The sequence below is a fragment of the Anser brachyrhynchus genome, assembly GCF_964034855.1.
Source record: "Anser brachyrhynchus genome assembly, chromosome: 1".
NCBI lineage: Eukaryota > Metazoa > Chordata > Aves > Anseriformes > Anatidae > Anser > Anser brachyrhynchus.
Genome location: NC_137694.1, coordinates 63,210,753 through 63,226,084, shown reverse-complemented (window position 1 = coordinate 63,226,084; position 15,332 = coordinate 63,210,753). Strand labels below are relative to the sequence as shown.

Sequence of the window (15,332 nt, the reverse complement as noted above, 5' to 3'; positions counted from 1 at the left end):
CTTTTTACACCTTACTATTAATTGGTTAAAGTGGGACAAGCAAGGCTACACAAGGGAAAGGAACTGTCCCTCTCAGGAAAGATTTAAAACTGGTAATCTAGACAGGGTAAAAAGAAAAAGCTCCCTTACATCGTAAAGGAAGAGTATGATTGATGACAGGTTTTAATTTTGTAAAACTGTCCTTGGTCTCAGGGATATTTTATGTATTTAGATCCCAGTCCAAATCACTCTGGAGGCCTGTGGGAATATTGTCATAGCCTGAAGTAGCTCTGGATATTGTCCCTGGAACTTCTTTTTTCCCCTATATTACCAGAGAGTTTTCAAGTCTGTTTGCCAGCTATTTCTTCTGTCTGTTCAGGAGGTCACAGAGTCCAATCACCTACAGATTTACCTGTTGGCACATGATGGATAAAACTCTTCCAATTAATGTCCAATTAGATAGCAGCCAGTTGCATAATATCTTTATCATGCTGAGCTGTATCAATTTTGGTCCCTCTGTGTCTCCTATAGCAGTTACCATGTCAGAGCTGTTTTTCCAGTATTTTGCAACTGTTCCTCAGAGAGACTTGGATACCGTGCTCCCCCTCTTAGCAGATGGATATAGTAGTTGGAGTCAGGCACAACCAGGGCAATGTGGCCTCAAGCCAGCTGTATAGTCTCATCATTCAGCATAGTTCAGCTGCTAGAGTCAGTCAGACCTCCTTTGGATGGAGTATTCTAATTTTTGGGAGCCTTCTGTGGTTGCCTGTTGGCTGTTCCCCGTTGTTAGAATAGCTGGAAAAAATGCCTTTCTCTACTCACCAGCTCAATGAATGCACTGAGCAAGCAAAACACTGTCTTAGGGACTCTCAGAAAGCCAGCAAAATATGTGCCCACTAAAGGTAAAGTATGTGTCTTCTCTAGTCTTGTGCCTCCAATGATTATTGTGAATGTGAGGGATATTTCTTTTTCTTGTTGTTTTGTTTTGCTTTTGTAGCTTATGTTGATTTAGCAAATAGTCCATTGAGTGAAAGCCACTTCTTATATAGCATTTGTACTCTTACTTATAGCATTATGCAATACTTCAGGTGCCTCTTTTAACCTTTAGTTTCCCATATTGTGTTTATAAAACATTTCTTTTAAAAAAATATTTGTGTATTTATTTTTTATGTAAGAAATTATCTTTGCAGTTCACTGTCTACTTCCCATGCATTAAATTGCTGACAGTATTTGAAGAAAACCCTGTTCGATACTACAGGTCACTGCACATCTCTTCTTCACCACTTTACAAGATAACTCAGTATCTGTGACAAAATGAAAGTTTGTGTCCTTCACTTTAATACAAAAGAAATCACTGCAGCAATATTATGTGCTTGACTTTTATTTTAAAATCTATATAGAATCTATAATGCTTTAATGTCAGTCTGTAAGGGTCTACATTCTTAGACTGGGATTTTAATTCCTTTTTAAGTGGCAAACCGTGTCTTGAAGAAATGTGCCATCAAAAACAAACCTGCCATTTATTTAATGAAGAAGAAAACTTTCAACTGCAAAAGCAACTCCTATATCTACAAAAATATCTCTGTGAAATGACAGACTTGCAGTACTTGGAAAAATCACACTCAAATTGATCTTCCTATACACAAAACCTAAAAAGGAAAAGCTTAAAGTAGCAGTAACCTATGTATTTACAAGAAAAAGACAGAGATTTGATCTTCATATGTTAAAACAGTGAGGTAGATGAAGGTGGTAGCACCACTTATTTTGGAATATTCTGTTTAACTTCACATGACTGTCGTTTCACCCATAACTGGTAAAAACACAGCAAATAACCTATGATACTGGAAGTTTTCAGCAGAATGTTCTGGTTGTACCTTTTTCCAGGAAACGTGCCACAGATGTAAGTGTCCCTTACCTTGATGATGATGTGGGCTCTGTGATCTGCCTCTGCATGCGTGCATGTCTGATCAGATGTTCTTTCAGCGCATTCTGGACCTCTGCTGGTATATCAGGTGAAGTGTGGCTAATTTTCAATGCAGCTTCAAGTACCTTTGTTGTAGGTTTCTCATTTTCTTTAACTTCCTTTTTCTCGCTGGTCTCAAAAACCTCTGTTGGAGCACTCGAGTTGCTCTGAGGGACATTACTGGCATTGGAAGTGAGGGGTTTGCTTCTCCAGCAGGGCCAACACAACTTCCAAAAGACAAAAAGTGAGACTACCAGCAAAGCGAGCCCGCAGAAGCTGACGACTACTGCTAACAGACTGACTGAGATGTCTGCAAGGAATTAGAAACAGAGATCATCATAACTGACAAACATGGAGAAAAAAAAAAAAGTAAGAAAGAAACAGGTAAGGAGATAGAAGCATTTTAATCACTATCCCATGAAAATCTTTAAAGTTTTATTTATTTATTTATGTGTTTGTTGGTTTGTTTTTCCTTATTGATATCTAAAACGTTTTTAAAATGTTATCATCCTCCACTATATCTTTTCCAAATTTTCCATTCACTGTTGCACAGACTAGGGACCAGTAACAATACCACTAGCCATACACTGCCAGTCAGGCTTCTCAGGAAATAAGGGACTACCCAAATGGTCCCAAATACACCCAGCCATAGTCATCAAAGGGTGTTTGCTCACGAACACTTCTTGCTGAAAAAAAATAAACAACAGTCAACATTTTCTATAAGTGCACATGAAGATAGGTTAATTCAAAACACTGAGGCTGATACAGAAATTTCTTCAGGACTTGTCAAACTTGTGACTTCATGTGCTAACTGCTTCATAAACATGTTAAAACCCAACATTTACCTGGATAAGCAGGAACAAGATATAGTTTGTCACAAACAATAAGTGGCAGGGGTTAAATCTTAAGCACTGATAGACAACGACAACACATATATGTTGGTATCTAAAATTATGCTCTGAAAATGAAGCTGGCTTCAGAGTACACTGTACAATGCCCTGGGTTCTATGGAGATCTTACCGTACACTTAGCTACCCCTGCTGCCCTGCATTTGACTTTTTCTGCCACAGTGGATTAACATATCTGATAGCACTGTCAAAGTAAGGAGAACAGATTTCATACCAACTAAATTCTGGGAACAGACGTGCATTTTAGGAAATGGTGGATCACCAGAAATGCCAATTGGGCCCTAATTAGGATTTTTATTCTATGTGACATGTTTCAGTTTGATTTTTTCAGTATCATGTAATCTTATAAAATTTGACTTTAAAAATCCCTTCCCTTTTGAAAAGAGGCTTTTGTATGCTTTAAAAATATTCAATAAGCCCTGCTTAAATGCCCCTGAAGTAATGGCTGCTGCTGCTTGTTGCAACAAGATTTGACAGTTTAACAGCTAATATTTTGTATCCATAGCTCCAGGCTACAGACTACTAAACTGAACTCATGGAAAAGTACAACCAGAGTTTGAGCATATTTTTTTTCTAAAGGCTCACAGGAAGAAAACTAGTCCTCTAGGTGTGTATTGAATCTATGAAACAGTATGTATCTCACAGATACTTTTGGGATATTAAGTTTCCATAAGATCATTTAGGAAATTTTTCTTTAATTTCCAAATATATTTATCAGTAACAAATCACAGAATCATTAAGGTTGGAAAAGACCTCCAAGATCATCTGGTCCAACCATCCCCCTACCACCAATATCACCCACTAAACAATACTGAGCTTAAGGCCCATTTGGCATGAAACTAGGTGAGAACAGTCAACATAAACAGAAGATGTTTGTAGTTTGGATATTTGAAAGACATGCTTCTACTTAACCTTACTTCATATATATCCTGGCCAGCTTCATGGAGGAATCAGCAGGGGATGTGCTTCTGCACTTAAAGCATTTGGCACTAACTGCTGCCCTGACTTGAAGAGAAATATGCCTCTGTGAACATTTTCTGACAGTCCTAGGAAAGGTGTCATCCTTTTCTGCCTGTAGTTAAATGTCAAAATGTAGCCCTTGGAATATCCATGTCAGCTTAATGAGAAATTCATATGGCAAATTCTGATTTAAGATGTCCATAAAATGAATGGATGCATAATTATACCTAATAGCAATGTAACACAAGAAGCAAACAATACTTTTGCATATGATTTTTTCTAGAGAATTAATGCCTGATACGGGTTATTAGGCTATTTGGTTTGATCTACTGTTTACACTGATATCTTTTCTGAGCCTGATAATTTTTATTTGGCTTGTGCACATTCCGCAGCAGTGTCTGATCTTGACAGCAAGAGAAGGCATTAGGAGATGCTGAGTTTACATCTTGTTTCAATGATTAATTGCTTTGTTGCAAATTTGTATTTCTGATTTGTACTTCTGTAGTTCTAATTTACAGTCATTGCTTCTTTCATGTCTTCGTATGAGAGATTAAAAGCTATGATTTGCTTCATAAGACATGCTTAAGCAAAATGTGCTGGGAAAAAAAAACTCACAAAGCCTGAAAGTCAATCACCTACACCAGTCCCTTGAATGGTTTTAACCTGGGGCACTTCATACCGTCCCAGACAATTCCTGGGCATGGATCAGGAATTACAGAAGACCAACAATCACTCTTTATAGGCACTTTGGATGTGGTTCTTATATTTTAGTAGAAGACAGACTTTAAGTATATGGACAGTCTGTGACAAGTGAATTGGCCTCAGTGCCAGAGAATGGTCATAAGTAAATTTAAGAAGTGAATACAGAGGTATGCCCCATTGAAAGAACTCTTTTTGGGTAATTCTCCATTCTCAAATCTTGACTAAATGTAAAACTCTAGCAAAAGGTTAATGATTTTTTCAGAAAGCAACAAAAAAGAAAACCAAAAAGAAATTCAATTTGGGGTCATTTGCAGTATTTCCAGCTCAGTTTAGATGTGGTTGGCGTAACTAGGTTATGTTTTGAATTGAAGGCTTTTAGAACTGAAAATTATAATTTTTCATTTAGAAAATGTTGAAACAGGATGTGTAACTACTTTGAAATAGCTGAAATCATTTCAAAACCAGAAATATGATCATCGATGCCTTCCAGCAGTTACAATTTGATAAGCAGACACTATCAGCTGAAAAACATTCTATCAAAGCATTTCTAGCCAATCTTATTTTAAGTTTTTAACTGCAAGACACTTTTCAAGCCTTCAAATAACTTGGTGTCTTTTTTCAACACCTACTCTAGTTCTTCGACTTTCTTTATTTTTTTTTTTATATTTCTATTATACTATTTTAAATTCTCTCTAACACAGTACCAAAATCTTTACAGGCATTGTAGGTTTCATACATTTAAATCATCACGTGAAACACCTGAGGTCTTAAGAGCAGCAAAAATATGCAGGAGCTATTTCTAGAGATAGTTGTACAAATTACAGTCTCCATATTTGCTATTTAATAATAAGTTAAAGAGTTTCACATATTGCACTTGATAGTACAACAAATACCTAAAAAAAATCATGAAATACAGTAATTGTCAGGAATTGGATCAAAAAATAGTTCATTAGGATAAAAATATATTTATTTCATTTACAGCCATAATTGCTAAAAAGCAATCCGTATACCATATACATTAATGTGAAAATCATGTTGTTTCATTTCCTTACTTCTGACAGTCCCTTTGTTGAGTAACTATTGTGAAAGATTTGCTGTTATGTGAAGACTGGAATCATCTGTAGAACAGCAGTAAATGGAGCTTCCTAGACACTTTACATGTTACACTGGATGTGTCTCATGTATTACCTCTTAAGAGGAAGCTTGGTTTGAAAAAAAAAAAAAAACACAAAAAAACACAAAACAAAACCAAATAAAAAAGCCCCCAAAACATTAAGAGATGGTTCTGCAGACAAGGAGTTTCTTCACACCCCCATTAAGGAAATCTGCTTGGGAAGAAAAATGGGTACCAAAGGGTGGCTGTGTCTTTAGGCTGGGTTTGTACTTTACTTATGTAAGTGTTATTTAAAGATGGTGACAACTTCAAAGCCTGCCTAGGTTTTTAGAGACAGGAGAACACTCACTCTTCTGGGACAATGCTAACTGTCATTGTTGTAAACAATGTTCTCACTTGTCTCCGGCATGAAGTAAAAGAAAAAATAATTTTCAACCACAAGCAGTTTTTTGACAACTCTTTTTCCAAACTGGCAATTACACCTTGTCTTCAATGCTATAAGTTTGCACAGAATAGGACATCTTTCTGCATACTCATCTGGGTGTACAGAATTATGTTTTTGCCATTCTTGTTCACATGCTGGGTAATTTTAGCAATGTGAGGAAAATTCCCATTCTCTCACACCCTCTTCTGATCAGTGGGAAATCTTTCACTGATTTCACTGGAGTTAACATTTCACTCATGGTGATTTTTCTTTACCGACCTCTCTTTAATGTCATCTTCATAGTCTTGATAAAATGTCATGACTGAAATAAAGTGCCCTGTTTCTTCATGGTTTTCTATTTAAAACTACTGTTTGAAGATGCACAATATTGGACAATTTTATATTTCTCATTTGAGAAAGACACACCTACTTGGGTAATGCCTGAATTATATTTACCTCACAATCTTCTCTCTGCATTTTTTATAAATATCCTTGGAAACACATTCAGCATAAGAGGATCCTTGACAGCCAGTGTTTGATATTAGGCAAGTGCTGCAGAAACATACTTTTTTTTTCTTTTTTTTTTTTTTTTTCTGGGTGCAAGGAATGTTTTGAGCAATGGTTTCTGTACTATCATTTGCAACAATTTTTTGTTTGAAATTTGCCTCAGAAAGGTTCTGCATGTGAATCCATTCTCGAACATGCACACTGGCAGACTTCCATGTGCAGACCAAATTAAGTTCATTTCCATTTCAGTCAGTGCCCTGAAAATATAAGGCCCTTAGTGCTTAGCTTGGGAAAAAGGATACCACCAACACATGGTATTGAATATAAAGAGGAGACCAGCTTATGTGGTGATGTGGCTGCCCACGTGTGTAAGCGGCAGGCAGAGCAAGGAGGGAGTAGTCACCTACATTTGTGTCAAGTCACAATATTTGGTCTCCCTCACGTCACATCACATGCCAGAAGATATGCAGAAGTGCAGTCAGTCACATTGCTCCTGCTGGGGTAAAGGAGATATGGACAAGCCTGCAGTACAAGACTGTATATTGGACTCATACTTCAGGACCGTTGCAGAGCCCAACAGCCTTGCTCTGACTTTAGAAATGTGCTGTAAGTGTTCTTAGCAGGCAGGAGATGCATTACATCTGGCACGGACCAAGCTAAAGAGAATGTACTTTTGCCAACAAAGCAACAGCAGGAAAGGAACTTCTGGAAAAAGAGGGCTTGTATCCTCTTTTGACCCCCTTCTTGGTCTATAGCTGATCTTGGATCTCTTAAATATTTAAAGTTCAACATCACATAAGGTTTTCTCAAAACTATTTTCTTTAACTATTTTTTTCTCTCTTGTTAATCATCCATAAGCAACTCTACCATCTCCATAGGGACCACTCTGAATGGAATTCTGTAGTCTGGAATATCAGCAGTTGGCTCATTCAGATAAATTAATATGTCTCTGATTTTCTAGAATTTGAAGAGAAGCGGGAGCTTTATCAATTATAAATGGTCTGGGTCCAATAAATCTCCTTTACTCGTATAAACTAGTTGTCCCAGCCCATCATTTCTGCTGTTAAGTTCTCCTTGGGGAACTTTGAAGAACATCAAAAGTTGCAGGTGTTCATTTTTACTTGGCATTAGCAGATCTTCCACAGTTACCTCTGTATCGTCTAAATCACCACATATAGGGATATAGCATACCTCAGAAAGTGGCAGGTGCAGTCTCTCATATTTTCTCTTAACCTGAACCTGTCAAAACACCTGACTTACAATTCAAACTACAAAAATAACCTTTCACTTAAAAGTATGTAGTATCCTCTACTGTTCTCACAATGAAACACACTTTGAAGAACTTCCTCAAATCTTTTGACTCTTGCCCTGTTGTGAATATGTTCCCTCCTATGCTGCTAATTCAGTCTGATGTCTGAACTTGTTCAAAATAGCCATCACCACCTCCTCGCTCATATATCACTTCTTAGTGCTAACAGAACTCTAGGGTAGAATGTTTCTTAGCAGCAAGGGAATTGAATGAAGTCAGGTATGACTGTGATTTACTACATCTTTAGAGCACATAAAATTATTAATCTCTTGTCAAAATCATTTTATCTGTTATATTGTTTATTAATGCATCTCATAATCTACTTCTGTCCAACCACAAATGGAACATCCTCTTTTACCAATTCAAATTCCCTATATAGGCCTTTAGGCTTTAGGATGTACAGTAGATCCTGGGTATTTCCCAGAAGCTTGTTAGCTTTCTCCTATCTCTATACATCGCCTTCTGCTTTCCAGAAATGAGAAGGAATTTGCCACAGCAACAGTGTATCCATAAGTCTTGGTACAAGTTTTTCATGCTGTATATAATTAAAAACGATGGCTTTTAATTTGCCTGGCTGGATCATTGTGTTTTGCCTGCAGTGCAGGAAGCAAAAGACATTGGACTGAACATTGGCCTCTCCACTCTAACATACCAAATGTAAACTCTAAGCCTCCACTTCCAAGGCTTTTTCAGGGCCTACCTGTTAAGCTACTTTCCTACTTGTTAGTTCTCACTTAATCTCAAAAGGAGATAAATTTCCATCTCTGCTCAGCCCCTTTCCCCCCTCCGCCTTCCCTTAAACAAACAAACAAAAAACAAAACAGCTTTGAGCTTGGTCCCATTCTGCTCTCACACTTGCAAGCACATCTAAACACCTGCAAGAATACATCATTATCCTCTCTCAGGAAAGAAAAGAACATGAAAACACATCATAGGCCCTTTGGACAGCCAACAGTTATGAGCATGTTGTAGCTACAACCAGGTTCACGTAGTTTAAGTGTCATTTTTGAATTGTCATGGTTAAGTTTATTCATACATAGCATTATATAATGAACATATCACACATGATAAGACCTAGCAAAACACACAAAATTGGCATTATTACAGATTTGTCCCCCAGCTGTTATAACCATTTCTGTATTTTTTCTTCACAAAACATGTATGGAGGAAGATTCTTTTATAAATGCTTGCCTTTACTGTGCATCACTGTTGTCCGTGTGTTGAGCACTTCTGCATTGTTGTGACTGTCTTCACATTACTGTAAATAAATCTGGCTTCTGTGGTGCGTTTACACCTCTGTTCTACAACTACATTACTGAATTAGCTGTTTCTCTGTTTTTCACAGCTTGTTAACATCCATTCCAGAAAGCAATTTTCAGTAACCCTTCACTTTTTTCTTTTTTTCCCCCAAACCATATTTCTCTCTGATAATAATTTTGCTCTGGCCAGGTGATGAGTTATACCATAAACAATTTGGTCTCTCTGTTAACTGTTCAAAAGTTTATTATTTATTTTTCTCATATTTATTTGTAACAGAATGCTGAATTGTTTCATACAACAGTTACTTTCTTATGAAGAAATATTTTCCTTTCTTGTATGATACTCTCACACTGATCACAGTAGTCTTCACATTTGTAGTCCCCTTTGTGCTTGCTTTTGGCACAGTTGCGAAGCACTTATAAGCACACTACTGGATAAATCTCTTCCTCTATCCCCCTAAATGTAACCAGGTGGTTCAAGTATATCTGCAGCTTATACTCTGCATTTGTATACCCACACATGCATGTACACACAAGTATGTTTAAAGGAACCAGGACTGATGTAAAACACCAACTGCCATCATCAGGATGGGAACTGGCAGAAAAGGAGCTGACAGCCAACAGGAGACTCATGCTGGCTGCAGCAGAAGGACCCCCCCATGACATTGCTCTTCAGGGAGGCATGAGGCTATATTACAGAATGGCCATGCTTAGGATGCTCTTGAGTTTTCTTACTCCTTCTGTACTTCTGTAGTAAACTGTCAATCAGAGGTGGGGTTGGAGACGTCAGGTTAAAGTTCTATGGTAGTAAAATAATTGTGAGTGGAATATTTAGGTGAATAGAAAACAATCCTGTAGAAGGTGATTCTTGTTGCATGGCCAACTTTAAAAATAAAAATTAAAAAATCATTATCTGACAATCAAAAGAGCAAGAGCAAACACCACCCTCAAGAACTCTCTAGCCACTCGCTAGATGACTAAAATGCCCTCCTGGCAGGGAAAGAACTGTGTTCCCAGCTCTGTTATAAACATTGGTTCCCCATGAGGATGGATAATGAGGTTCTTAAGCTCTGCAGGACCAGCAGGCCTAACAAAGCAAAGACAGCAGTAAGTGCCCACCATTTGCAGAGGATATGTGATAGTAGTGAATTTTGAACATGTCCCTGGAGCAGGAAGCCTAACTTCCTCTCAGTACACTTTATGCAACTGGCTTCAGAAATGCTCCCAGCTGGGACTTTGATACGCTTGGCTCCTTAAAATGAGGAGGGATGCTTAACTGACAAAACAAAACAAAACAAAAACAAATAAACAACAACAAAAAAATGGAGTTCCTTATTGATCATATAGCCTGAATGTAAATACAGGTATAACCAAGCTGTACCTATGAATTTTGGGCATTTCTAGAAGATAATTTATTTGCATTAAAGATGAATTTTATTAGGTGCAGTCCTGCACACATCTAGCTCCCATATATTTTCTACCTGAACTCTTCCCATTTATTGACATACATCTTAGTTATTTTGCCTGAATCTACTGGGCATAAAGGAGGTGTAAAAAATAAATAAACCAGTTGCACATCTAATTCAGCATTTTACCAAAAACATTATACTCCAGAAGAAATCTCACTGTCATCTAACTATACAGAAGTACCATAAATGTAAACATCTTCCTAATCTTTTTTTTCTGAGCATTCCCCTGAGATAAGAGAATTAATAGTCCTTGTAATTACCAGGGCAGAAGATATAACAGCAGATGTTGTAGTTTCACTAATTGTCTAAAGCTCTTGGAAATTTACAAAATGAGTTCTCTCAATAAGACTCTTTCCTATGAGTTCCATGGATTAATTATCCATTACACTAAATATGATTACCCCTTCTTGACCCAAGCAGTGAGCAGTAATTGAGGGTCCTAAGGTTTTGTTGCTGTCACTGAGAAAAAAAAATGTATTGAAGAATCAGCCATTTCTTTGATGTAATCCCATTTGTCCACATAGAATGTCCAAACTCGTATTTCTGTGAGAAAAAGGGGAACCAAACATATGGAGGTTATTTTTTTCTTAGCTAGCAGTAAACCTCAGTAGCTCTCTCTCCTGATTTCTTGTTTCATTTATTTATTTTTTATTATTTTTTTATTCTGCCCTTCTAAAGCCATACCCTCTGTTTTTTGTACTGTGTCTCTAGCTCCCTCTTGTGTGTTTGATTGTTACCCTTGTCTTGCTTCTTTCTCATATGTAGACACCTACACTGTCAAAACAACAACAACAACAAACAGTACCCAGCCTCTCCACTTGCCAGTGAAGCATCCTGGGTCACAGGGTCAATGTTGTCTCATATTTTGCTTTGAGCCAGTGAACTGATGGTGATTCCTCTGAGAAGCTCAGCTGCTTTTTACAGTCCAGTTGAACAGAAAGCCATCATCACACCCACCAACAAAACCAGATCACAGCAGTTTTAGTTACCTATTTTAAAATTTTCAAATTCCAGAACATGCTTGTATTCGTGTATTAAATAGAAAAGGTCTTCTTTCTTTTTTATCACCTACTCTTTTTCTTTCTGAAATGTTTCTTGTACTATTCTTTCCTGTCCAAATACAGGTCTCCTCATCTTTTAGCCTTCTTTCCTCCCATGAAATCTCTTTATTGATTCTTCCTTATACTACATTTGTGACACTTTCAGGTATCTTGTTTTTGAGATGAGAAAAAGTAAATGAATTCAGTGTTCAAAAGGACAATATATTAACACTATACAGATATTTATTTATTTATTTATTTATTCCTTTCTGCACCTCTTTTTACGCTGTCTCATTGACTCTTTGCTTTTTGGATTTGAAAGTTTAGCCGATTCTATAATATAACAACATACAATAATAAACCGTCATTCTGTAATCACCCTCTCAGTCTTTTCTTTATCATCTCTACTTCCTGCATAACTCCTTCTCACAGCTCAAGTATCTTCTTACTCTTACTACAGTAGAGTCTTCACCACACGCTTCAGTGCTTGCTGCAGGGGCTAATGCCTGACATGCTGCACAAAGCCCCAGACAGCAAATAACTGATGATGCGTGTTATCTAGCTTGGGCAAACACTGGGAAAGGGCTTCCCACATCATCATTTGGGGAAGGCTACAGCAAAATACAGCAAAATCAATAGGGCTAAATTAGCCATTGCTCTTCTTTACCCTACAGCTACAGCTGCATGACACCAGAACTGTGCAGAATTTACTCAGCCACAGCAGGATATATCTACCTGATATAGACTCTCACACCAAATACTACCAGCCCACGTACCAGACACCAAAGTTTCAGGAAAACACAAACATTTATGGCTTTATTCTCAGAATGAAGATGGAGAACACTTTAGGTTTCTACCTTTAATGAACAGCAGCTGTTGATGTTCAACACTGTGGACAACATTAACTTTACACATAGAGATGGAAAGGTACTCCACATGCATTTGAAGAGCAGAATAAATACCTCACTACGGCATGGTTTACCTTTCAATGACCACATTTTCTCAGCCTAGATACTGTATTTACAATCTTTCACTTCAGCAAATTCATAAGAGTAATATTTACATCTTGTCTATCCAAGTGTTTACATATTAAAATATTGTCACTTATCAACAATGACTGTGTGTCTGTTCTTCCTCTGGAGTCATAAAGTATTAAAATATGATTACTAGCACTGTTAGTAATTGATGAGACAATGTTTAATTTAATGCGTGCACCAATAAAATCAACACCCTTAATGTTTTTCTTTTAGGAGGAAAAAGTTAGATTTAGGAACTCAGTTGAGATGTGGGACCATGTGATTCAAGCCCCTTCTCGGTTAATTGTCAATCTTTTTTTTCTAATCTCACAATTGCAACTTTGTTCGGGTTTTTGTATGTAAATCACCAAGAATACTGTTGACTTTGAGGAAATGAAGATATTTGTTCAAAAATGTAGACAATTCTTCAAAAGGAACTTCTGTAATATACAGTGCAACATGAAGGCAAGTGTTGGAGATTCAAATTTGCTAGACAGCAATACTTGGTTTACCTTGTGGGACATTTGTTTTTTACACTATACCTAATACTGACTCCCTGTGCAGTACTCTCAAAAAATCAGAGAGAGAAACTAATCTTTTCAGAGCCCAGTTTTCAAAGCTTCATCAGGTTATTTTCATGCAACCTTTTAGGGTTTGGACAAGACAGCTCAAAGAGTGTACATATACTCATCAGATGGTATTTACAAAGCACATCAAATCCACAATCCGTGCTGGTGGAAGCATGCTACACCCCCGCGCCCTGGTGCCCTGGCTGTCCAAGCCCTGATGGGTCCGTCCGGGCCCCTCCTGCAGCCTGCACTGGCTGCAAACTGAGCACTTGCCTCAAGCACAAAGCCCCAGGAGAACAGTGCAGGTACCGAAGTCTGAAAGAAGAATCGCTCCTCTCTAAGGAAGGTAGCAGCAACAGTTATTTTGTTTGGTTGGTTGTTTTTTTGTGCTGAGATGCTAAATATCCTGGTATTTGCAGTAAAATATGTGGGCATTAGAAGGAAAAAAAAAATACTAACAGCTGCCGTGGTAGCGACAGTGCAGCTGGAGCACATGCTCAGAACCTGCTGCTTTTCATGACTTCGTGTCAATTTATTTAATTTGCGCTGTATGCTTGTTATTTGTTGGCCATAATGCAAGCTGTCCTGCTGCATTTATGAACTTACAGAATAGGTTACCGGTCACTTCTGGCAGAAATTAAGAACTTGGACTAATTTTCAAACCCCGTCCTCAAAACCAGCACCATGGCAAAACAGTGGCTCCGGACTGTAGTGAACAGAAAAAGGCAAATGAGCAGAGCCGGTTCCACAAGATCCAGACAGTCCAGAAATCAATGACTAAAGACAAACCCATAAGGAGTCTGGCTGGTTTCGACCCTGACATGTTTTTCTTCTGGCTTCGGAATATTTAAATTTACACGAATTCCCTCATCCCACCCCCCAAAAAATTTTTTTCCCGGACGAGTCCTGGACCAGAGCGACCCGGAGGGCAGCGCTGACTTTACTGTCTCCTGCCGGCAGGCAGAGAGCTCTACCCCGGCTAACAGAGGGGATGCGCACCCCTGTCCCACAGCGCGCTGCCGCGGGTCACTGCACGGTGCCTGGAGCCCGGGGACCGCCAGCGCGCAACGGGGCGCCCCGAAGGGCAGCTGAGGAGATGAGAAAAAAGGGACGACGGGGCGCAAAGCCCCCGTAGCACTGAAGCTCTCCCGACTCTGCTGCCCAAGCATCAAACGCAGCCGTCGGTTGCGGGAGGGAGAGGATTTTAAAGCGGGCTGCGAGCCTGCCCCCCCTAATCCCCCCCCCATCCGCCCCCTCGGCACGCAGGGAAGGCAAAGGAAAAAGTTGCGCTCTCCGGCCGCCCACGCCGGCGGCAGGACGGGAGCGGCGGCGGGACGGGCGCGGTACCTGTGCCGCCGATGCCCTGGCGGGCGGTCTCCAGGGGGAAGATGCCGGCGCACTTCTCCCGCTCCACCTGCCCGCCCAGGCACAGCTCGGAGATGATCTGCAGCGCCTTGTGGCACAGGCTGCCCACGCCGTCCTCCGCTGGGAAACTCATCTCTTCTGCCCCGGCCGGCCGCTCTAAGCCATGGCCGGCGCGGGACGGCTCCGCACCGGCACCGCACCGAAGCCGCACCGCACCGGCACCCGCGCAGCCTCCCGCGGGGAGCGGAGCGGGGCGGAGCGGAGCGGCAGCGGGGAGCGGCGGAGCGGCGGGTGTGGAGCGAGTAAAACCGCGCTCTCATCCGAAGAAGAAGTAGTGAAGGTTGGGGGGGGGGGGGGGGGGGTAGACACCAAAAAAAGAAGGGGGGGGGGGGGAGGGAAAAAAAAACAAAAGAGGGGAAAAAAAAAAAAAAAGCATCCACTTAGCAACGCCTTTTGTGCCTAGCGGGCTTCGGTAGGCGGCTCGGCCAATGGCAGCCCGGCGAAGGGGGGCGCAGGTGGCGGGGGCGCCCCTCGCATCCCTCGGGGAAAGTTTGCCTTCCCCGCCCCGCCGCCGGGTGAGGGGCGGCGGCGCCCGGCGGGAGCGCGGCGGGGCGGCGGCGGCGGCGCTCAGGGGCGCCGGGAGCTCGGGGGGGGGTGTGGGGGGGGTGCCGCTGGGGGAGGCGGGTGGGGGCCCCCACGAATCCCCCCCGCTTCCACCCGGGGACTCGGGGGTCTTGCGGGGCTCTTT

General features: G+C 40.3%; 1 protein-coding gene across 1 annotated transcript in view; it reads right to left on the bottom strand.

The window, feature by feature from the left end:
- SYT10 (synaptotagmin 10) overlaps positions 1-14,924 on the bottom strand; it is a 39,783-nt gene extending 24,859 nt beyond the window's left edge. The window contains exons 1-2 of the mRNA XM_080593381.1: positions 14,567-14,924; positions 1,895-2,252 (exon numbers count right to left, since the gene is read on the bottom strand). Coding sequence (XP_080449507.1) covers positions 1,895-2,252; positions 14,567-14,717 — 509 coding nt within the window. The 5' untranslated portion in view covers positions 14,718-14,924. The remainder of the gene's footprint in view (positions 1-1,894; positions 2,253-14,566) is intronic.
- Positions 14,925-15,332: the final 408 nt, after the last annotated feature.